At 42.4% G+C, this 23,516-nt stretch overlaps 2 protein-coding genes across 9 annotated transcripts in view; both read left to right on the top strand.

The window, feature by feature from the left end:
• LANCL3 (LanC like family member 3) overlaps positions 1 to 23,516 on the top strand; it is a 186,058-nt gene that overhangs the window by 116,161 nt on the left and 46,381 nt on the right. The gene's annotated exons all lie outside the window — the stretch shown is intronic.
• The window catches only part of SYTL5 (synaptotagmin like 5), a 79,602-nt gene that overhangs the window by 10,479 nt on the left and 45,607 nt on the right, over positions 1 to 23,516 (top strand). For 6 of the 7 annotated variants that reach the window (XM_053386933.1, XM_053386929.1, XM_053386928.1 and 3 more), the window contains exon 2: positions 19,715 to 20,065. In XM_053386933.1, the coding sequence (XP_053242908.1) occupies positions 19,947 to 20,065 (119 nt within the window). In that variant the 5' untranslated portion in view covers positions 19,715 to 19,946. Of the gene's footprint in view, positions 1 to 17,661; positions 17,743 to 19,714; positions 20,066 to 23,516 lie in introns of those variants that run through there. The other variant, XM_053386931.1, reaches the window with a different exon arrangement.

Here is a 23,516-nt window from a genome sequence, read left to right as displayed (position 1 = left end):
TTGTGGTGTAAATGGGCATTGTTGTCTTGGAAGATGTTTAGTAGGGCCAATTCTGGGGTGATGTCTATTACTTGCTTAGTTATTTTACATATTTCTTGTATGGCTGTTGTCCAGAATAGTTGAATTTTGGGACACTCCCACCACATGTGGAGGTATGTGCCTGTGGAGGTGCACCCTCTCCAGCATTTTGGTGAGGTTCCTAGGTGTATTAGCGCTAGTTTCCTTGGTGTTAGGTACCACCTGTAGGTGAGTTTCAGTGTGAGTTCTTTTCTTTTCGTTGATATGGATTTAAAGGGGGGTTTAGACCACATTCTGGTCCATTGAGTGGGGTTAATCTCATAGCCTATGTCATTCTCCCATTGTTTTTTGATTGCGTCTAGGGGATTTGCGGGGTTTTGGAGTAGTATTTTGTATATTGCGGATACCGTCCCTTTACCGTTTCCCTTTGTTGTTAGGAGGAGGTTTTCGAAGGTTGTCAGGGGCCTAGTTGCTGCTGATTTTACTGTTGGGTTGTTTAAGAGGGCATGTAGTTGGTGTTGTGTTAACCAGGTCATTTGGGTGTCTTCTAGTTTGTCTTGTATTTCTTGTGTTGACAAGGGTTTGTTATTTTTATAAAAGTCTATTAGGCGATAAAAGCCTTTGGTTCGCCAGGTTTTTATCTGGAGGTTTTGTGCTGCATGGTGGAATAATGGGTGGTACGCCAGGGGGATTAGTGGGGATGGGGTTGGGGATAGTTTGCCTATTTGTGTTTTCCATGCTTTGAGCATGGTCTGTGTGTACCTGTTAAGTGTTGTGGGAATTTTCTTTAGTTTGTTTGGGAGGAGTGGGTATGTTGTGGTGCAGGTGTTTTCAATTGTGTCCCTCTCTAGGTGTACCCATTGTTTTGTCTCATCTTCTAGTATATATGGGATTATATGGCGTATTTGGTTGGCATTGTAATATGCTTCTATGTTGGGGATTCCCCATCCTCCTTCTGAGGTGGGGAGGTGCAGGTATTTGGGGCTTATTCTTGGTTTTTTATGTGAGAAGATGAAAGAGTGTAGTTTTCTCTGCCAACTGCGAAGTTGGGTTGAGGGGATCCAGGTTGGGAGGGTTTGGAATAGGTAGGTTAGTTTTGGGAGTGTGATCATTTTGATCATGGCTATTTTGTCTGAGAGAGTGAAATTCATGTTATTCCATCTCTTTAGGTCTTTGTTAATTTGTCGCCACAGGGGCTTGTAGTTGTGGAGGTACAATTTATTGAGGTTTCTGGTTATTTGTACCCCAAGGTATCTGAACTTGGTGTGGCAAAGTTTTATTTTGGTGACCTTCGTGAGTTCTTTTTGGGTGTGAGGAGGTGTGTTGAAGTACATAGCTTCTGACTTTGTAAAATTTACCTGTAGGCCCGACACCATTGCAAATGTGTTGAGTTCTCTGATTAGGGAGGTTGCTGTGCTTATGGGGTCTGGTGTTGTGACCATTAGGTCATCTGCAAAGAGCCCTAATTTATAGGTTCTGCCTTTTATTTCCACTCCCTTGATGTCTGTGGCTGCTCGGATGCGGATTGCTAGGGGTTCCAGAGCCAGGATAAATAAGAAGGGAGACAGTGGGCATCCTTGTTTCGTGCCTCTTTGGATAGCTATAGTATTAGAATACATATTGTTAGTTCTGCATTTTGCTGAGGCTTGGGAGTATATTTGTTTGAGGATTTGTAGGAAGTTGGGGCCAAATTTCATGTTAGTTAGTACTGCTAATATGTATTTCCACTCCAAGCAATCAAAGGCTTTGAGGATGTCTAGGGACATAATTGTCAATGGGAGTTTGGTTGCCTTGCTGTGTTCGATCAGGTTCAGTAGTTTCCTGATGGGGTCTGTTATATTGCGGCCAGGGACAAAGCCAGTCTGGTCTGGGGCTATTAACTTGTGTAGGAAGATTTTTAGACGGTTGGCCAAGATTGATGTGAATATCTTGTAGTCTTGGTTTATTAATGAGATTGGGCGGTATGATTCTACTTTGAGGCTATCTTTTAGTGGTTTTGGGATGGAGACTATTTTGGAGTGGGTCCAGGTTTTGGGGATGGGGCCCCCTTTTATGATGTCGTTGAATAGGCGGGTCATGTAGGGCATCAAGGGTTCTTTGAATTTCCTATAGAATTCTGCAGTGAAGCCATCTGGGCCTGGGGCTTTGTGTGGTTTCAGGTTTTTGAGGACCGCATCTATTTCCTCTGGGGTGATAGGGCTGTCCATGAATTCCTGTTCCTCATCAGTTAGGGTAGGCATGGTCAGTCCTGCTAGAAATTTTCTGATTTCCTTCTCTGGTGGGTTATGGGAGGTGTATAGGTTGGAGTAGAATTCTGCAAATTCTGAGGTTATTTCTTCGGGGGAGAATGTTATGTTGCCGTCTTTTTTGGTGATGCAGTGTATTCTTGTTTTGAGTGCTTTTTTCCCACATCTATTTGCTAGTAATCTGGAGTTTTCCCCTCCATATTCGTAGAAACGTTGTTTAGAGTATAGAATGTTGATCATTGTTTTGTTAATTTCTAGGGAGTCTAGTTCTCTCCTTTTTTGTTCTATAAGTTTGAGGAGTTTTTTAGATCCTGTTTGTTTGTAGCGTGATGAGAGGGCTGTGATGTCTTGTTCTATTTTGCTAATTTTTGAGGAGGTTTGTTTTTTAAGGAATGTTTTCTCTTTTATGCAAGCTCCTCTGGTGACCGCTTTCATTGCGTCCCATAGGAGGGGGGTTGTTATATTGTTTACATCATTTTCCTTGAAGTAGTTTTGGAGGGTTTTTGTGAGACTCTCTCTAATTTGTTTGTTTGTAGTTAGGATGGGACTGAAGGACCATGATGGGGTGGTTTGTGTTCCTTCTCCTATTTTAACGATGACTTCTACTGGGGCGTGATCTGTGATTTTAATGTTACCTATGTTTGTTGATTCTACTGAGGGGATCAGACCCTGTGTGAGTAGAATGCTGTCCAGACTGGACACTGTATCATGGCGTCCCGATTGGAATGTATGGCTGATGTCTCCCGGGTTTTGCTCACCCCAAATGTCGTAGAGGCCCCTGTTTTTTAGCATTTTTAGTAACTTGTAAGAGTTCCTAGTTGTTGGGGGTTTCCTTCGGAGGAAGGTTGCCCATGGGGTTGTGGGGTGGATATCTTTCAGGGATAAACCTTTCATATTTAGACTGAGGTCCCCTCCTAGGATTGCTTCCCCTTCAGAGAAGGAGAGGAATTTGTTTAGTGTCTTCTGGAAGAATTCTAATTGTTTCGTGTTTGAGGCATATATGGAGCCAATTGTCAGTTTGATTTTGCCATCTACTGTCCCTTTAGCGAAAATGAATCTGCCTTTTTTGTTCTTGAGGACTGTTGTGGCAGTGAAGTTCAGGTCTCTACTGAGTATTATGGCTACACCACGAGCTTTCCCTGAGCCTTGTGCGACCCACTGTTGACTGAAGCGGGGGTCGCTCAGGAGTTTGCTGCCTTTGGGTGGGTTGTGTATTTCTTGTAGGAAGGTGATGTGTGGTTTCATGGTGTTTATGTATGAGGTGATGCGTTTTCTTTTGATGGGGTTTCCCAGCCCCCTCACATTTAATGTGATTGCTTTTAGGTTAGCCATCTTGCTTATCTATTATGTGGGGCGATTCCCTGCCAACCCGTTCGGGTTGTCTTGTGTCTCTCTCTTCGTGTTGTTTAAAGAACCAGTGGGGTTGCGCTGACCTAGGGTGTGGTGGGTGGGGGGCTAGTGGGATTAGAGTGAGATTTGGGTTAAAGAGTAGGGGGTAAGTTGTAGGGAGTTTCCTATATGTAGTCATATAGGTGTTTGTTTGGGGTATTTTGGGCCATCTGGCATTTAGCCGGTTGGTCCTAGGTCTCAGCTGGTGTGGAAGGCCATGTTCAAGGACAGGCCATCCCCCCTGTTGTCTGCGATAGGGGGTGATCAGTGAGACAGTGTGAAGTGACTTTGTAACGTCGCTGTCAGGTATAAGGTTCGTAAGCAATGTTGCCAATGTTATGAGCAACATTGTTGGTGTGTTGGGGTGGGGATGTGGGTGCTGGTACGCTCTGGTGCCACCATAGTGCTGTTTGGGTATCAGATTTTAGCCTGATTGTGGGTTGTGTTATTAAGGTTGGAGTTGTTTTTCCTTAGTATGGAGTATGAGGATGTTGAAGGTGTGGGTGATGGGGAATGTGGTTGAGGTCGTCTGGACTGGTGTTGGGGTGGGGATTTCTGTGGGGGTGTGGGGCTGGGGGGGATGTTGATGGTGTTAACTAAATCTATGTTTTGGGGGGGGAGAGGGGGAAGGGGGGGAATCACCAGTCCTTCAGTTTGTGGTTTTTCTCTGGTTGCTTTATTCAGCTGGGATTGTTGTTGTTGTAGGGTTGTCCATCTGCGATGAATTGGTTTGGTTAATCTTGGTCTGGTTTCTTGTGTCGTATGGCCGGCGGGACGGTTCTGAGCATGATGCTTGCCTGTATTGGTTTGCGTTGTTGTGCCGCTTCTGTTGTTTCTTTTTATTCTGTACCGTCGTCCAGTTGTTTGCTGTTGTTTCCTCGTGGTTGGGGCTGTCACTTGGTGGGTTTGTCGGTTGCCATTCCGGTGGGAGGTCGAGTTCAAGGTTCTTTAGTAGTTGCAGGGCCTCAGGTATGTTGGTAGCCATGTGTTGTGTTGTATTGGTTGTTACAATGAGGCGGAAGGGGAAGCCCCATCGGTATTTGATCCCTGCTTGTTGGAGACGCTGGGTGCATGGGCGCAGGCTTTTCCTCCGGTTTAGGGTATCCTGAGATAGGTCCTGTAGGGCCAGAATGGGGTATCGAAGGTTGCTTGAGTTTCTGAGGTGGTGCCATATCTCTTCCTTCTTTTTGTAGCGTGTGAAGCATACAATGATGTCTCTTGGGGGGGCGCTGGGTTTTGGCATAGGTTTTAGGGCTCTGTGAGCCCTCTCCAAGTCATCTGCCTCAAGTTTCAGGCTTGGGATTGTGTTTTTCAGCCAGCGTATAATTAGGTCTGCTGGGCTTTTCTCCTCTGTTTTTTCAGGAAAGTTGCGGAAGCGGATGTTACAACGTCTATTGCGGTCTTCAAGGTCGGCTTGCTTAATTTTCATCTCTCTGTGTTCTGCTTCCATTTGGTTTACCAGTTCGTCCAGTTTCTTGTTCACACGTGCGTTCTCCTCCCGGTATTGCTCTATTATTCTTTCTTGCATTTGGTTTTTGTTCTCTAGAGCTTCCACTTTGGAGGTTAGGTTGTTGATTAGTACCTGCATGGGAGCCATTGTGGCCTTCAGTGTTTCTTCTAATCGTGCTTCTAATCTTGCTTCCATTTCCCTCAGATCTCGTTTCGTTATTGGGTGGTCATCATCTTGAAGGGGAGTTACCATCTTAGCATTGTTTGCCATCTCCCTGGTTGGTGTCATCTCAGTCTCCCTGATAATTTTGGTTTGAGGTTGGCTTGGCGTCCACTTGGGGTAGGGCGTGTGGTGGTTAGGAGTTGTGGCAGTGGTGATTCCTGAGTATTGTTGGGTTGCTGAGCTGATCAGGCTTTGTTGGCTGGTGGATTTTACAGAGCGTTTGGATTAGGTGGTCATTTGTGTCACTTCTAGCCTGTGTTTTAAGAACATCTCTTGGGTTTTCTGTAGTTGCCTCAGCGATGCCGCCGAGGCTGGAGGGGAGGGCAGGCAAGCAGAGATGGGTAGACTAACGGACAGACAGTTCATATAAAGGGAGGGGGGTTAGCAGGTAGAGATGCAAGAGATTAGAGGGGTGGGGCCAGGGGAAATATGTGTTTAGGAGGGGGTTGTATATACCCAAAAGGGGTACTGGGGTCCAGTTAAGGTGGAAATTGGTGTTGGGAGTGCGCTTAGAAACAGAGACAGACAAATAGGCTATATGTAAAGGGTGGAGGGAGAAAAGGGAAGAAGAAGAAGAAGAAAGAAAGAAGAAGGGGGGAGGTGGGGGGAGAGGGGAGATTGGAGTAAAAGAGAAGAGAGAGAGAGAGACAAAAAGAGAGTTGAAAGAGAGAGGGGAGATAGTACAGTAATATCAGCGGTATTAGTTTGCAGCAGTAGTTTTAGCTATAGTATGAGGGGGGCAAATTATGATAGGGTGATATGAATGTGTGTATGTGTTTCCTTTAGGGGAAGGGGGGGATGGAGAGAGGGAGGAGGGAGAGAAAAGGAGAGGAGGAGGGGGAGGGGTGGGAGAGGGAAGGAGAAGAAAAGAGAGGGGGAGAGGGGAGGATGGAGGGAGGGTGAGGTGCTGCAATGGTATGGGGGAAAGTCTTATTTTAAAAGAGGGGGTGGGGGGAAAGGGCTCCCCTCTCAAAAACAAACTGACGGACAGGCTAAAAAGGGGGGGTTGATTTTAAAAAATAAAAGGGATAGAAAACAAAATTGGGGATGGAAAATGAAAGGTGGGATAAAGGGAAAAAATGAGGAGGGGTGAAGAGAGAGAGGGGAGAGCAAAAAGGGAGAGAAAAATTAAAAGGGGGGAGTTGAGGGGGAGAGTATCAATAACAATAGCAGTGATATAGAGGAAATTTTTGTTTTAAAAGAGAGTGGTGGTCATAGCTGGGGGCGAAAGATTCCCCCCTCAAGAACAAGCCAACAAATAGAAAAGAAAGGGCTTTAAAAAGAGAGAGGGGAAAAATGTGTGGTGTTTTTTTTTAAAAAAAATAAAATAAATAATAATATTTCCCCCTAATTATTGTTATTAATATTTGTTTGTAAAAAAGTAATTAAAAATGTACGGGTAAAAGATAAAAATGAGAATTAAAGGTAAAAAAGGGGGGTGTTGTATTTAGATAGATAGATAGATAGATAGAGCTTTTTATTTAAAAAAAATGAGTAAAGTATAGGTAAAAGAGGATAGGTAAAAGAGAGTGGAAAGTCTGGGGCGAAGTGGCAGTCCCAGGAAATGGCCTGTGATGGTTCAGGGCTGTTTTCTGGGTACTGCCATTTTAATTCTTAAGAGGGGAGTTTGAGGTGAAAATAAAATGAGGTTTAAATTGAGGGTGTGTGTGTGTGGAGAAGTGTGTCTTTAAATAGTGTGTAGAAAAGATAGAAATAAAAATAAAGATTCAAATAAAGGGTGGCTGCAGCAGCAGTGGCCCCTCTTTTAAAAAGAAAAATGATAAAAGTAGGTATATGGGGGGGGAATAAAAAAGAATTTCTTTTAAAAGGGGGGGGAGGGGAGGGGTAGGAAGGGGTTAAAAAAGGATTTATTTTTTTTAAAAAAAGTAGAAAAGAAGGGGGTAGTTTCTTCCTTTCTGCAATCTCCTTTGTCATGCGGCTTTGCATGGAGCGGTAGGCTCCGGTCGGCTCAGCCACGTGTTTTTTCGGAGCCTCTTTTGCCTTCCCGTGCTCACCTACCTCCCCTCTTCTTTGTCGGCAGAGATGGGGGCAGCAGCGGTAAAGTAAAGTTAGGGCTCCTTTTTCTTTCTTTTTCTTCTTCTTTCCCCCTTTTCTTTTTCTCCCTCTCTGCATTAGCTCCACTGTCTTCCTGGATTTGGAGCTCCTCTCGGCTGTTGGGGGGGTGGTCGGGTGCCTTTCCGGCTCAATCAAGGTCGTGGGGGGTGTTTTGGCTCCTTTGAAAGACGCCCCGGGCACCCCCGATTCCTCTCCGTTGGCAGTGTTGGCAGCAGCAGTCCTGGGAGCCCGGGAATCAGCCAGACAGAGCCTTTTACTCTGGCTGGCTTCAGGAGCTCTTTTCTGCTGTTGCAGCCGCCATGCTGCCTCGCCGGAAGTCGTCCCTAATGCAGTTTCTATACTTTGCCTAACAGTAGAGAATAACATTTTCCAGGCAATGTACAGTAATGGTGTATAGTAGGATGTGTTGATAAAGTTCTATAGATTGTAATGAAACCAGATGGTATCTGTAAATGGAATTATCCTTTCTACCACCATTTATTTAACATTTCTTTGTCATAGAAAATTAGTGCAACAAAATTATTTGCATCACAGTGTGGTTCACTGCTAAGGCCCTGTTTGCATCTTTTGAGTAGGTTATTTCAGAGCTATAACATGTCTGAAATTGCAAAGCATAGCCCAAATGTAGCCCTTGTACTTCCCCCTTTGAAGTTCAGGTTTCTCATCTAAAGGAGTGCAGCTGATTTCTGTCATGTTACCTAAACCCGATTTCTGCCATTTGGTGTTGAAAAGGAAATTGAACAGATGTGTAGCTTAATTTCTTCTTATTAATAGCCTAATCTCAAAAATTGAAACAATTTATATAAAAAGCTTTTTCTAAAGGCCGTATTGAGCATGTAGACTGTGCTACTGAATAATTTAAATCTTATAAATACTGTGCAAGGACTTGATTCATTAACATTAGCCTGACATGCTTAAAGGCCAATAATTCTAGAAAGATAACTTGTTGCTCTTCCTTGCCTGGTATTAATCACCCAGACATTAATAAGTGGACACGGGAACAGGCAGCAAGTGTGCGTTCCTTTTCATCCCGAGATTTGTTTCTGGCATTTTAAGAGAGCTGCACTTCTTTTTAATTCCTCAAAGAAAATGCTGTCAGCTTACCAAGAGCGGGTTGTTGAAAGGGAAGTTCCAGCTTCATAGAGCTGTAGGGAAGAGAAACGAAACTATTTAAATATTCCACAGAGACCACAGAAGAGCCTTTGGAAACAATTGTTTTCATGGGGAATTGGAACAAGGGAACATATATTTATGAGAATTGTGTAAACCTGGGATTCTTTTTCTCTAACCTTTTATAATACTCTGTTCTGCAGGTGCCTATCAGATGTCATTAATGTTTTTGATAGCCACCTGTGGTGATAAGGATTAACATTTCTGGATTGCCAGATTGAAATGTTTTAAATACTGTCATTTAGTATTTTGATAGTAGATTTCTCGTTGACGATAATGACCTTTTCCCATTTCCTTTATTTCATTGCTCATCAAAAATAAGGTAAAGTGGCATGCATATATATGCATGCAGTGGTCTTTTTATGTGAAGTAAAATATGTTTAAATTTAGAAAACAGTATTGCTTCCATAGCTGTTAAGAGAGGAAAGTCTCATTACAGATTGTTTAGTAGGCTGTTGACTGTTTTCATAATAAATTTATGTTTCGGGATGTTCTGATTTGGTTTATTGAAGATTTTATGTTTTGTTTAAATTGCGTAGACATATTTTAAAATAAGAGTTTTGAAATGATAGTTTTTTAAAAAAAATATTGGTGATGGTTTTTGATGTTGTTGTAAACTGGGCAGGGTACACTGTGGGAAAACAGAATACAAATAAAGTTGCTAACACAGTGATCCCAACTAAATCCATTGGAAGGAGACACGATCACTCCTAAGTCCACTTGTACGGATGGAGGCTAAAGATACTTGTAAAGGGAATTGGGGGTTGCTTGTGCGTAAAGGGGGCTGCCACTCTAGGCAACGTTGCCTGGCTGAACCTTTCCCTGGCTGGACAGCCCTTTCTCCATGGCTGTGTCAGTCGCTGGCAGAATCCGTCAGTGGACGTTTCCTGAACTTCTTCCAACATAGAAGCTCTTTGACGCCAAGTCTCCGCCTAGCCTCCCTGCGTGGAAGTCTCCTGCGCAGAGTGGGCGTGCCCAACGGAGGTCCTGGGCTCTCCCCGCTGGTCTCTGTGGAAGAGTCTTGGAGCCCTCTCTCCGCAGTCCCCCCTTGCTTCCTGGTGTCACTCCTATTTCCTTCCTCAAAGGAAGTGTTCTCTCTCTCCCTGCTGGTCCCTTCTCCTGCATCGTTGGGGAGCCTTACCTCCACTCTAGGCTCCGATGGCAGTTCCCTGACAATACTGTACACTAGCATAGCGATTCTACAATTCTGTAGCTTCATTGTTGCACCAGTGGGAACTATTGCTGGTAAACCCTGTCAGTGCAAGGGAAGATCAGAAGCTAGTTGGAATTCTGTGTTCCTTGGTTAGTCCCTCCCTTTAATAGTAGTATATGAAAATGTGTAAGTTAAAACTCTCAAATTTAAGTTAAAAGAGATTTTTAAATGAGTGTTTCCCTCCCCCTCCCCCCATCCAACCAGCCACAGTAGAGGAAAGGATTCAGCTAATCGTGGAGTACATAAGCCTTTTTCAGAGAACATTGACTGCAAGTACATGGCATAGGACTACATAACTCTGCCTCAATGCTTATAGAGCTGGAAGCCCTCAAGTGGAGACATTAGTGATGTGTCATTGGGCAAAGAGGGAACACTTTGCACTAATGGCAGATAACTAACAGCCAGAGAGGACAAAAAGAAAGGAAGAGAAGATGTATAACACTTCTCAGAACCCTAATGGGTTCATTCTCTCATCAGGGGATGAGACACTATGCTTCAAAGCATGATGCCACCAATAACTTCATCCCTCTTGCTGAAGCTTTCTCAGAAAAGAATGGGGGATATGGGAGGTTTCTTCAGCAACCAAGGACATAATATGTCTTCCACCTCCACCCTTTGCATGAGGGAAAGCTGTTTATGTTCACTGTGCTAACAACTGTTACTCTGTAGGTTATAAAAATGTCTCCCATACAGAGGACCCTAAGTTTGCCATCTGCAGTAAGTGGTTTAGTGCCAGCAAACCCAAGATTGTGGCAGAGCTTTCTTTTTAAATACACAGATCTGCCACTGTTGTATTTACTTGCCCTCTGTGTGTTCAGAGTGTAGTGCAGTAAAGTCACAATTTCTGTTGGCTTCCAAACCAGATTCTTATGCTAAGACACTCATGTGAGATTATGTGTGTGCAATCATTACTTCTTTCTGTTTCTTTTATCCTCTTGGCTTAAAGATATCAAATAGCAAATGTAGCAGTAGAATTAGACAAATTGATGTCCTGTTGAGCAAATGAAAGGAGGTCAGCAAGACCTAACAACCTGCTGTAGTCTGCAGTCTGGAAAGAATCTTCTTCTAACCACTGTGGAATTTAACACTGTCAGAACGTTTTTTTGTGTGTGTGTTTTTTTAAATGCTGTGAAGCATATTCAAGACTGGCTCTGTGAAAAGAGATTCACTTAATACAAAGATGGGCATTGCGTGTCAGGAGACCGTATTTCTCTCTTGTTCTGTAGCCTACATCTTGTCCTGGCACTGCCTACAATTAGACACTGGTGGTTAACAATGGCCAGCAGCTGTATTTGTGGGCTCTGTTCTTTTGCCAAGGTTCTGTCAAGTTCTAGTAGGTGTGGGAAAGACCACAATTCAATGGTGTAGCACCTGATTTTCATCCAGAAGGTCCTGGGTTCACTCTGTAGTGTTCCTGTCAGGTAGCAGGTGAAGGGGATGACATTTGCCTGAGATCGTGGAGAGGAGCTGTCAGTCAGAGTAATAATAAAAATAACTTTTATTATTTATACCCTTCCCATCTGTCTGAGCTTCCCCAGCCACTCTTGGCAGCTCCCAATAGAGGACTAAAAACAGAATAAAACAGTAGGCACTACTGGGCCAGATTGACAAAATAGTTTGGCTTGGTATAAGGAAGCTCCCTGTGTTCCCTAGCATTGCTGAGAAATTGAACCCAGAGGATGGAACTGTGTAGATGGACAGGCATGATTCTCAGTGACTGGGGTGACCAAGGGCAGGGTTGCTCTTGCTAACAAGGCTGTGTTCATGGTGCAGTTGTTCTTGTGGATAGAGTTTATTGCAATAATAATAATAATAATAATAATTTATTATTTATACCCCACCCATATGTTGATCCTTTCTCTAAAACATAATGTTGCCCCTTATAATAAGGGGGGAGAAAGGGGTAAGATTTAATGAAATCTAAAACATCACTTGTTCTTATGGGAAAATATGAAGTTATTTGTGCATGTGAGTCTTTCACATGCTGGTGTTTTATGCTCCCAAACACTTTTACTTGGACACAGGTCTGATTGATTTGAGACATACTTACCAAAAAGTGTCCTTAGGAAACAAAGTCATGTGTCCAAGTTCTTTCAGGTAGCAACTTTCACTGCTTGAGCACTACCTGCTTCCCTTCTACCAGGAAGAACTTGGTACTCTAGAGACGCTGTGATATGCAAACAGCCCTGTGTCCTGGGGTCTTCTGCCATTGTTTTGATTCAAGCTGTGTTTGACCTACAAATAGGTATAGTTCACTGCAGAGTTGCACCATCAAAGCAGGTTGCTAAACAATTCTAAATTAAATTGAAGAAAACCTTTTGCTGTCACGTACCATTTGAGGACATACTTTGTATGGATTTGTAAAGAAATACAGAATGACATATGGATAATTCTGGCCAGATAAAACCTATTACTCAAAGCTAAATTGATCAGAACCGTGTAACAAATGTTACTCATTTTCTGCTCCGAAACAAAAACACATCTGTGGTGTTAAATCACCTGTGGAGAAGGGAAAAAAAAGGCTTGGGCATAACTCACCTCAATCTTATTGTTTTGCCTGCAGCATTTGTACTGAACTAAAACCTGTCTTTTTTGAGATAAACTATATACCTTGTGCTTCATCACTGTCATTGAATTTCCATTTTAACTACTACATTTCAATGGGAAATGAGATAAATATTAAAAACTTAAAGCAGTGCAGAGGTTTGGGATAGCATTCTGTCAGTTTGTTAGATTGTGTCACACTCATCACAATTTAAGTTGCACATATTATTTTATCCGCACACTGTTGGCGTGTTCAGGCATTGACCTCAACATGCAAGTGCAAAACTGTGGAGCAGGGTCAGGGGGTCAGGGCTGCATGTTCATGCCCTTCCCTTGATGTACATGGTTCTCCTGTGGAGATCTTCCGTCTGTTAATGTGGGGAAAGTCTGCTTACGATGCAGTGCATCTCTGTGTTGTTGTCAAATACTCCCTTTCAGAGAGCAGCTTAGGGACGAGATGAGAAATTTTGAAATCCACAGAGGCAGGAGCAGAATATGAGCGAGCTAGAGGCTGGAAGCATCTTGGGATTGTAGGTGCTTCTCTGGAGACCTGATGTGGGGCAGAGGATCTGCTGCCTGATAGGAGTTCACATGCTGCTTGCCTCCACCTGTGCTCCACTTGTAAATAAGCCAAATATTACGAAAGCATCATATGTGTCTAGTGTTCTCTCGTCCAAATGAAGCTAAACCAAGCTAATACTCCTCCTGAAACCTCTCATCACTTGGGAGAAGTCAGGAACACATAATACTGTATTTTTTTATATAAAAACTAATGTTTATTAAATATTTTCTTGGTTTATAAAAGTGCGTGCTTTGTCTCTTTTTCAGGTTGTTAAGTCTTTTCTACAGATCAGTTACATTTGATATGAGACATTAGTGTTATATACAGTATAAGATCAAGGAAGAAGAGAGAGGAGAGATGGGGTGGTGAAACTTACATTCTTTTATATAGTGTATGTATGGGGTTTTGTGTCAGCGTCAACTGGATAGGTTCTCTTTCAATTCGCTTTTTACATTTCCTTGGTAGTGAGAGGGTGTGGTTGGTTGTCTGTAGTTGGCTGAAGTGAGGTTTGTTTGCATTTGTGAGTGGGGGAGGGATGGTTGGGTCATGTAAGTCATCTATTTTCCCATGTCAGTTTCGGTCTGTTGGTTAGCTTTTCTAGGAAGGCTGTTTCCCATGTTATTTGGTACCAGTGGCCCATATTCACTCCTGACAGATCTCTGCAGTGTCTGGCTATGATGCTTTTGTCTGCTGAAAGTAGGTGGGTTATAAGCTCTTTATAATGTGAATGGACATTATTATCTTGGAAAATATTCAGTAGCGCCAGTTCTGGGGTGAATTCTAATACCTGTTAGTTATTTTGCATATCTCTTGTAGGACTGCTGTCCAGGAGGGTTGGATTTTGGGGCATTCCCACCACATGTGAAGGTATGTGCCTGTGGAGGTGCAGCCTCTCCAACATTTTGGCTCCTGGGCTTATCAATGCCAGTTTCGTGGTGTTAGGTACCATCTATCGGTAAATTTCAGAGTGAGTTTCCTTCTTTCGGCTGAGATGGATTTAAAGGGAGGTTTAGACCACATTCCAGTCCATTGGGTGGGGTTAAATTTCATAGCCTATGTTGTGCTCCCATTGTTTTTGATAGCATTGTGGGGGTTTGTGGGATTTTGCAGCAGTATTTTGTATACTGTGATTACCATCTACTGGCCGTGTCCCGTTGCTGTCAGGAGAAGGTTTTTGAAGGTAGCCAAGGGCTTAGTGGCTGCTGATTTTACTGCTGGATTGTTCAAGAAGGCGTGTAGTTGGTGGTGCATTAGCCAAGATATTTGGGTGTCCCCTAGTTTGTCTTGTATTTCTTGTGTCGGTATAGGTTTGTGTCAGTATGGGTAGAAGTCTTTAAATGATGTAGGCCTTTGGCTTGCCAGGTTTTTATCTGGAGGCTTTGTGCTGCATGTTGGAATAGTGGGTGATGAGCCAGGGGAATTAGTGAGGCTGAGGCTGGGGACAGTTTGCCTACTTTTTCCTTCCATGCTTTAGGCATGGACTGTGTGAACCTGTTTAGTATTGTGGGGATTTTCTTTAGTTTGTTTTGGAGAAATGGGTACAGTTGAACCTCCTCCTCTTCTTATGGTTGTTCCAAGTCGTGACTGCGGCAAACTCGGAAGTAACTGTCAGGTTTGCTGCCGTTCTTGCATGCTCAGGAGCAGCAATCGCCATTCATGCATGTGCAGAAGCGGCAATTGCCGCCCGTGCCTGCGCACAACAGCGCCTCTCCCAGCAACCCATTTCGACCTCTGGACAGACCTCCGGAATGGATTATGGTCGCAAATAGAGGTGCCACTGTATGCTGTTTTGGGGAAGTTTTTGATTGTTCTCTCCAAGTGGACCCATTGTTTCGTCTCGTCATCTAGAATGTATGGGATTATATGGCACACTTGGTTAGCAATGTAAAATGATTCTATTCTGGGGATTCCCCATCCTCCTCCTCAGGAGGGGAGGCACAGGTATTTGGAGCTTATTCTTGGCTTTTTGTGAGAGAAAATAAATGAGTATAGTTTTTTTCTGCCATTTCTGGAACTGGGAATAATACTGTATTTCTAAAGCTAACTGGTATTTATCAGCTCAATTGGCTTTTTTAAAAATCTTCAGGCATTAAGTGTTTTAGCCTGAGTATTAGTATTTTAATACATATGTGTTACTGCTTCACACTTCTGTTTTATAAATTTGGTACAGCTTGGAAGCACAGGCTTTGATCTAACAGAATCCAAGACAGCGTGCCAGGGAAGCTGGCATAATTCAAAAAAAAATGAAAGAGTGGCTTCTAGCTTCTGTTTTTACTTGAGCAATGAATATGCCAACAAGTGTCCTTTTGGTGCTGTGTACTAACTGCTGATATGTAACTTCAGGAGATGAAATAATAGGAATTCTAGCGAGATTGCGGTGTTTGTTTAATGTTGGGCTTTTTTGTTACTTCAACTCTTTACCATGCCTTCATGTCTAACCATTAAAAAAAGTTTTGCAGTATTTGATAATTAAACATTGTCTGGGTATCAAGACACTGTCTCCACCTGACAGCCTGAACATCAATATGTTCATACAAAAAGGTTACTTTTTATTTGTTGTGATCCAGCAGTGACATGAACTGTTTATTCCAATTAGTTACATTGAACATTGTTCAGTTGATCATAAGCTCATTTATTTGGAAGGAAGTCCTATTAGGTTCAAAAGGGCAGTGGCGTAGCGTGGGGGGTGCCAGGGGTGCCGGCCGCACCGGGCGCAACATCTGGGGGGGGGGCGCAAGTCCAGAGGGCCCAGCCCCGTCGTGCCCTCGGCCCGCCCCTATTGTCAGAGCGGCCGGCCAGCCTCCGCCTGCTCCTACCTTGCCCACCCGAGGACTGCGGCAGCGCCCGCCCCCGTGGCCACCTACCCCTGCCTCGTCCATTGGCTTGCCTCCCTCAGCCCCGCCTCTCACCGATGGCCGTGGGGGTGTCCTGCTCAGCGCCGGCGCCTTTTTTCAGGAGGTAGGGAGGCTGGACGGGGAGGTGGGGTCGGAAGCGGGCAGAGAAGGAGGGGAGCTCGTAGCCAAAAGGGCTGCGCCGGCCGGCAAAGGGCCGAGGAAAGTTTGGAGAGGAGAAACGCACCGTCATGATTTCCCGTGGAAGCGGCAGGATTAGGGATGGCGAAGCGTAATTACGCACGAATTTTGCTGGGTGAGAGCTTCGGGGATCGATCGGCGGAAATGGGAATCAATTGGAATATGAGAAAGAGAGAGAGAGAGGGACCATCATTCATAGGCATAGATTTGTAGGGTTAGGGGGCGCAAATCCACGGGTTAGGGGGCACAAATTACTTGCCTTGCCCCGGGTTAGGGGGCGCAAATTACTTGCCTTGCCCCGGGTGCTGACAACCCACGCTACGCCGCTGCAAAAGGGTATACTCTGGAGTAAGTGTACATAATACCACAGTCCCGCAACATGTTTTGATATATTTAAAAGCCATGCTGTTGGCTGTTTTAGTATAATGAAGGCTCCACTTGCAGAGCTAAGGAGCCTGTGTGTTTGGCATTCCAATAACTCTTAATGCTATTCACGCTGCAGCCATAATCCAGCTTGTTGCATATTCCTCTGTTTTGTTGACTACCAGGGCATATTGCAGGCTGTACAGTGTCAAGAGAGGGTGTTTTGAAGCGATCCTATTGATGGTCCATTGTGTCGCCATTGCACAATGAGACTAGGAGCCTCAGGAGGGTTGCCATTTCTAACCACTGGGAAATTTCCCAGAGTGCTGAGGAATCTATCAGATTTTTAAAATGTCCATTATATGCCCCACTTATAAAAACAAAATACTATCTGGCGTGAATGAAAATAGTCATATATGCATTACAAAACAGGAAACATTGCTAGTTTGAACTCCAGTTTTTGATGGTTTGTCCTAACATAGTAAAGTGTCTCTCTTGCTTCATAGGGTGTTATTAAATTAGGGGGTTCATTTTTTTGTTTGTTTCACTGTCTTTATGTATGTGCTTTTTCCCCCTCATAAAAGTGATCTGTTGGTTTTTTAAAAAATAAAATAGAAGAGTGGCATTTAGCAAGTGTCGCTCTGCTTATAGACGACATCCATCAGTGGAATGGGGAGTGAGGCAGTTTTTGCCAATGCATCCGCTCCCTTTCAGTGAGCCTCCTCAAATTCAGTAGATTTTGCAGAGGAGATAATCACACACACACACACACAATTCCTCATTTTGTTGATGGATGCCTTCCATTAGTGGAACAACAGCTGTGGTATTCTGTTGTAAATGCTTCATATAAACTGAAATACCCACTGTGCAGTACTAATGCAGTGGCATTCCATCTGGTGATCTGGCTAGTTCAGACCTTAGAGCCATAGCTCAGGAGCAGAGCATACGCTTTGCATGCAGAAGGTCCCAAGTTCAGTCTGTTGGTAGGACTGGGAAACACTCCTGTCTGCCTGTCACTGAAGGAAACAGTAAGCTAGATGGATGGAATGGCCTGACTTGCTATAGAGCAGCTTCCTAGACCTAACCACTTTTTACATTTTCAAAGAAATCAGTTACATCTGTATGATTGGGCATTATAAATGGTAGTTAGTAATTCTCCTTGAATGACTGACATGACAGCTTTTCACTTTGTTGTTTGATGAAGATGGTTCTAAAAAGATGGAAGACTTTCATTCCTTCCTTTGAAAATTCATTAGGTTGGGGCTGCAGGTAGTTCCTTGTACTTTTGATAACCAGGCGCTGGTGGCAAATATTGCATCACGCTGCTGGGTGTGTGCTTTGTGCAAACAGATTGCTGGTGGAAGAACAGCTGGTTTTTCTAGTTTTGTAAAGAGTCCACTGCAGTAGTCCTCTGTAAGTTGACCAGAAGTACTTCAGCTGTTAGCACTCTGGATACGGTAAGACCTATGTATTTACAACGCCATTTGAAGTTTTATTCTCATTTTAAACACTCAGTAGCTCTTGTCATACTGTCCAGCAAAATAAGACTTATGAAAAATGTTTTATAAGAATTCTTCTCATAACAGTAGACTTCTTTAACTGAACAGGAAGTTTGCTGCCTGTTTTGTTTTATTTCCTGATGTCTCAGTGAATGAAGCTGGGTTATTTTAAGGTTATAGTTTCTCTGATACCATCTTAAAGTATTGCATTGTTATAGCATAGTTGGCTGATTAGAATACATCACGGCACAATGAAAATACCAGATTCTGCCTGACTGACATTAACCGGAAAGTAACTGCAAGGGTGGATGAGTTTTTATCAGTAGTATCTCTCAGAGTGGTGAATGGCACTATTTAGTGAGAAGAAATGCCAATGAAAATCCTCATTATTACATATTTTTACATGGCTGTTTATTTATATATATTTTAAAATTTTATGTATGGATGTTTTATGATGACCTATATTCGTAATACCTAATAACGGTTTGGTGAAAAAATATTAGAATACTTTCCGATTAAATGTTATTCCCGATTAAATGATATAAATGTAGATCAGGAATGATCCTAATTTGTTGTCCTTTCACAGCAAGACTATTTTTGGGATTTTATTACTAATTTGAACAGAGCACAGTAAAATTACTTCTGTTTTACCTGTGACACTTAAACTGGTATGTTGGATTTTCCTCTAGCAATAAACTGGAATCATAGTTTAGACAGAGACTTCAACAAGGGGGCAGTTTTTATAAATATGATTGATTATGTACGCAGTGCATACTGAGGCAGTTTATTAATGCTTTTGTTGACCAGAAGTCAGACTGTTCTTCCTTGCCTGTTCTACTCTTGGAGAATCCCTGCTTATATCTAAGGAAGCAAAAACTAAAAATTATTCAGTGTATTAATAAACAGCACAACATGGTCGTTTCACATATGGAAATATCTCTGTTCAATACACCATCAATTTAGTGTGCAAACTGACAAGCCAAGAATGGTTTACGCAATAATGAACCATTTATCATGGATCATGCTCACACATGACAAAAATGAGTACGACAAGTAATAATTGATCATTTGCTTTACCTAGTCTACAAATCTGTTAAAGAATCACCCACTTAACACTTCACATGTACCCTAAAAATAGCACCCTTGCTCCAGGAGATCTGTTGTATATTGATTAAGAAGAAAAAGCGAATACAGATCTAAAAGAAGTATTTTCTGTTTGATAGTATTGATCTCCCTTGCCTTCTCTCTTGTATTTACCTCAGAATTAATGGTACCAACTGAGAAACAAGAAAGGAAAATGGGATGGAGAGTTTATTTGTTACCTGCTCTTCACTCTTAAGGTCCCAGGGCAGGTTGCAACATTAAAACACAATATTAAAAACAGTTTAAAACAACTGAGTAAGATTATATTTTTAGTGAAAGTAAATTGTAAATACTATTTTGAATCTTAGAAGTACATATTAGTTGTTGCCTGCCAAATGACAGATTAGTCATGATTCTCCGTTATGTGGCTAAATCTACGTTTAGTGCAAACTAGCAACTAGTATGAATATATCCTCAGAAAATTATTTTGGCCATGTGGTGGAGCAATCAGATAACTGTTTTCCATTCTTCCAGTTGTTAGGCAAATTGAACTCGCCACATAGTCTGGCTGATTTTGGGTTTGGGAACTGACTGTTGGACACAAGTAGTGTGGGCCGTCTCCAGTTTATTCAGTTGGTAAAATCAGGGCTTGTTCTTGCTGCTTCCATGGATGTACTTTAATACCAGTGGGACAGTCAGAGTCACAGATGTCTACAATGAATGTGGTGAATGTATCAGCACTTAGGTATTTGGTATTGTCTTGAAGACAGCAAACCACTGCTTGATTTCAGCTGCTCATGCAACACACTGATTATGTCAAGTGTCTTATTTTCACTTTCGTTTCCAGGTACAAAGAATCGAAATAACCAGCTTTCGTGGGAAATGATTAACCTGAGGATAATTTATGAATGAAGACCCACAGCATGTTCAGAAGTTCCAGCAAAGCTGCAATGGACACTCAAGTCACTAAGCTGGACTTTGTAACTTTTTGTTGTTTGCAATGATGTGCCTTTAAACTTTATATCACAATTCATGCCCTTCATACTACATAAATTATAAAATAATACAATCGAAGCAACATGTCAAAAAACTTGGAGATTATCAATCTGTCATTTTTACTGGAACATGAGAGGGAAATGATACTGGGAGTGCTGAAGAGAGACGAGTATTTGAAAAAAATTGAAGATAAAAGAATCAGGTAATTGTGAAACTTTCTTCTGAGGTATTTAAACTTCTGAATACTGGAGTTCAGTTTAGATATTTGTGCATATGTTGTTGTTGTTGTTGTTGTTGTCCAGTTAGCTCATGGTTACAGTGTAGTTCAGGGTTGGGAAGACACCAGACTTGTGGAATCTACTTTGTTTTTTACTATAACCCTGAGGTCCACCAACCACAGCCAGGTTCAAAATAGTGGCTCAGGTGAGCAGACTAAAGCTAAGAAGGAATTTTGGTTGAGCAATGGGACTTCTTCTCCACTTGCATGCACTCAGTGCCCTTCTGAAATCTTTTCCAGAGGGTTGAGCCCCTAGAGCAGAGTTAGGGTTAGCATGGGAAGGAGAGCAGGAGAACATTTTGTTACACAAGCAGAAACCCTTGCCCTGACGGAATTTTCATACAGTGCTATGTGTACAACCCAGGGTACCTCTGAGCACATGCTCAGAATTTGTGATCAGTAGCAGAACTGTCCTCACGAGTTCTCTTTCACACAAAAATCCACTCTTGGTTTCTTCCTCAATAATTCCTTTTCAGCAACCTGATTTAGAAAGGAAAGTTTTTTGTTGCTATTGTTAAGACAGCTGAACATCAGAAACCCTTGCTGATCTTAAAGCTGGTCAGTACAGGCGGTGACCATTTTGCACATGTCCAATTAATGCATGACTGTTGATGCATTTAGGACCTGGAAGAGGGCAGAACAGGGATATGGCGTGGCGTAATGGGGTGGGGTGGGCTTATGTACACTTCACCAATGTGTAGGGGGCCAGGAATGGAACCCCTGCTCAAAATGATTGCCGCCTGTATTTACTTTCCGCATTTGCATGTTAGTATATTGTGGTTTGTTATTGCTGTCTATAAAATATAACAGGTGGTATCATTCATCTTGCAACACCCCCCCCCCCAATAATAATAATAAAGAAACCATTTCTGATCTACTACTGTAGCATCTAGAGATCTTTCAGTAGATTCTGATATGTCCATCTCTACTTTTGTTCATAAATAGCATGCATCTGTTGTTGACCTATAGGTTAAATTGACTATAGGCTAAGATGATTGCCTTGCTCTGTAATGTTTTATGAGGCCATGTTGACTAATCTTTATCCTCCACTTGGAAAGGTTTAGCTTATTAACCATCACACTGCAGTTTTATGTGCAGTTTCTGTAGTCTATATAGCATGCTATCCATGTTAACATCCTCACTCTCTGACCCTTAACCTAAAATCTTTTTAAATTTAAGAATGGCTAACATGAAACTGATGGCTATCATATCTCTTCTCAGTCTCCTCTATGCCAGGCTAAGCATATCCAGCTCCCTAAACCATTCCTCCTAAGGCTTGGTTTCCAGACACTTGATCATGTTGATTGCTGCCCTCTGCACATGTAGCATGACAAGAATGTGACTTGGTGAGCCTTGAGCTTGGGTGTGCCCCCCTCTCCCTCTTAATGTGGTGCAGCTCTGAGAAGGAGTTTGGGAGCTTTCAGCTCCATTTTTGCTTGGCTTCAGCTTGTCATGTAGACTGAACTTCTGATATATGGCTAATGTTTCTTTGAAACAAGCCAACCAATGATTTCAAAGTTCCAGTGACATGACAGGTTGTGGTTAAGGAAGAACAGGAGCAAAAGCTTCTGAACCCCTCACAGCTATAGCAGAGGAGAGGGGAGGAAGGGAGCTAGAGGCTCACTGCAGCTCATTCACACCATGCTCAACTATGACTTAGCAGATGGGAATCCAATGTGCTCTTCAACTCCCATAAGTCTCAGCCAGCATAGCTAGTGGTCAAGGATGATGTTAGCTAGCAATATCAGGAGGGCGCCATGTTGGCTGTTAGCATGATGCATGAACACTGCCAATATCTTTATTATGACCAAGTGAAAATTGCAAAAAACAATGAGCAAGCTTTCAAGTTTCACAGTAAGCTTGAATTTAATTTTATTGTCCACCCAGGTATATCTATCTACCTACACACACATCCCCAAATCAAACAAATTTCATGTGAAGAGTAGAAGGATAATAGGCAACAAATTAGATTGCACACAGAGAGAAATGTCCAGCTCAAAATCAAAATGCAGGGAAGTGGGTGACTAACAATTTGCTCTTAGATAGACTTAGTCACTCCTAACCCCACCAACTTCAATCATTAACAGGATCAGCTGTAAGCAAGATGAAACAAGGGTTCAATAAACAGAGCAGAATGCACTTAGTGACTATTCACCATTGAATGTCAATAGAACTACATGGCTAGAAAAAACAAAAGCAGGAAAGGTCCCTAAAGGCTAAGAATCCATGACCATTAAGAGTACAGTAGAACCCATCTATGCTTTTCCTGGAATTACTACTTAGTCATAACCCATTTCTTAGTTCCACTTCAGTGTAAATATGTGCTTACCTGACCTTCTGAATATCCAAATGTTCCACATGGCTGAATCTGGACTGAAAATTCCAGCAGTGTTGCAGGTGTAGCTGGTGAACGCTATGTTAATTGAGCTCTCATTTCAACTCTCTAGTATTTAAATTTGCATTAGGACCCAGTGGGTTCTATTCGGGTGTCTAAAATGTCAGGTCTTCTCATGTGCTGCGGTCATCTACTGATACTCTCCTCTGAGTGTCCCTGCCGTTAGAGGTAAGATCAACTGTGACATGGGCATCATTGGTTGTAGTGCCAGGAAAATACTGATTTTGTCTCCCAGCCCTTTAAAAAAAATAGAATTAAATTTTTTGGGTCCTGCTGCTGCTTTTCATTTATTATTGAGATCTGGTGCACATGTGTTTCATGTTCAAACTTCTGTTCTACCTCTGAGGATAAGGAAAGATGCAAAATATGCTATAATGTGATATATACCTTGAGCATAAGATTTGTATGTTCAGGACACAGTTCTGCACTTCACATTCAAGCACCACCTCAACTTACTGCACTCATTTCCAAGTATACTAAGGAAAACATAATGCAGGGTCTCCTCTGAACATTGAGATCCCAGGTTTCTTCAAATGGCAGGAGGAAAGATGCAAGACCCATTGTAATGGTACTTCAGAACATTGTGCTTTTCAGGTATTCTTAGACTTTTATGCATTTAATTCCTTTTAATTTATTTTAGTCTTAACAATTAGTCAGTTCTGGTTTTGGGCAAAAGATGTTTTTATACAGCACATAACTGCTTATTCTACTGACGCACAGTGTTCCTTTTCCGTAGTGTTTGACACAGCTAGATAGTGGCTGTTTAGAAAATGTGCTCATGGTAGATTGAGATAGGATGACTCATTCTCCTCCTCCATCTCTTGTACTCTTGGAACACTTAATTCCTCCAATTTTGAAATCAGAGCACATTGTCACAGTTGTTCAGTGATTCACTCTTGAATACACCGCAAGGAAATATGGAAGGAAGTTTATATAAAACGCAGCTGTCTGAGCTTGCTTTATCATAAATGAAGGAAATTG

This window comes from Podarcis raffonei, chromosome 4 (genome assembly GCF_027172205.1).
Source record: "Podarcis raffonei isolate rPodRaf1 chromosome 4, rPodRaf1.pri, whole genome shotgun sequence".
Taxonomy (NCBI): domain Eukaryota; kingdom Metazoa; phylum Chordata; class Lepidosauria; order Squamata; family Lacertidae; genus Podarcis; species Podarcis raffonei.
Note: the sequence above shows the minus strand (reverse complement) of the source record. Positions and strands in the feature narration are given on the sequence as shown.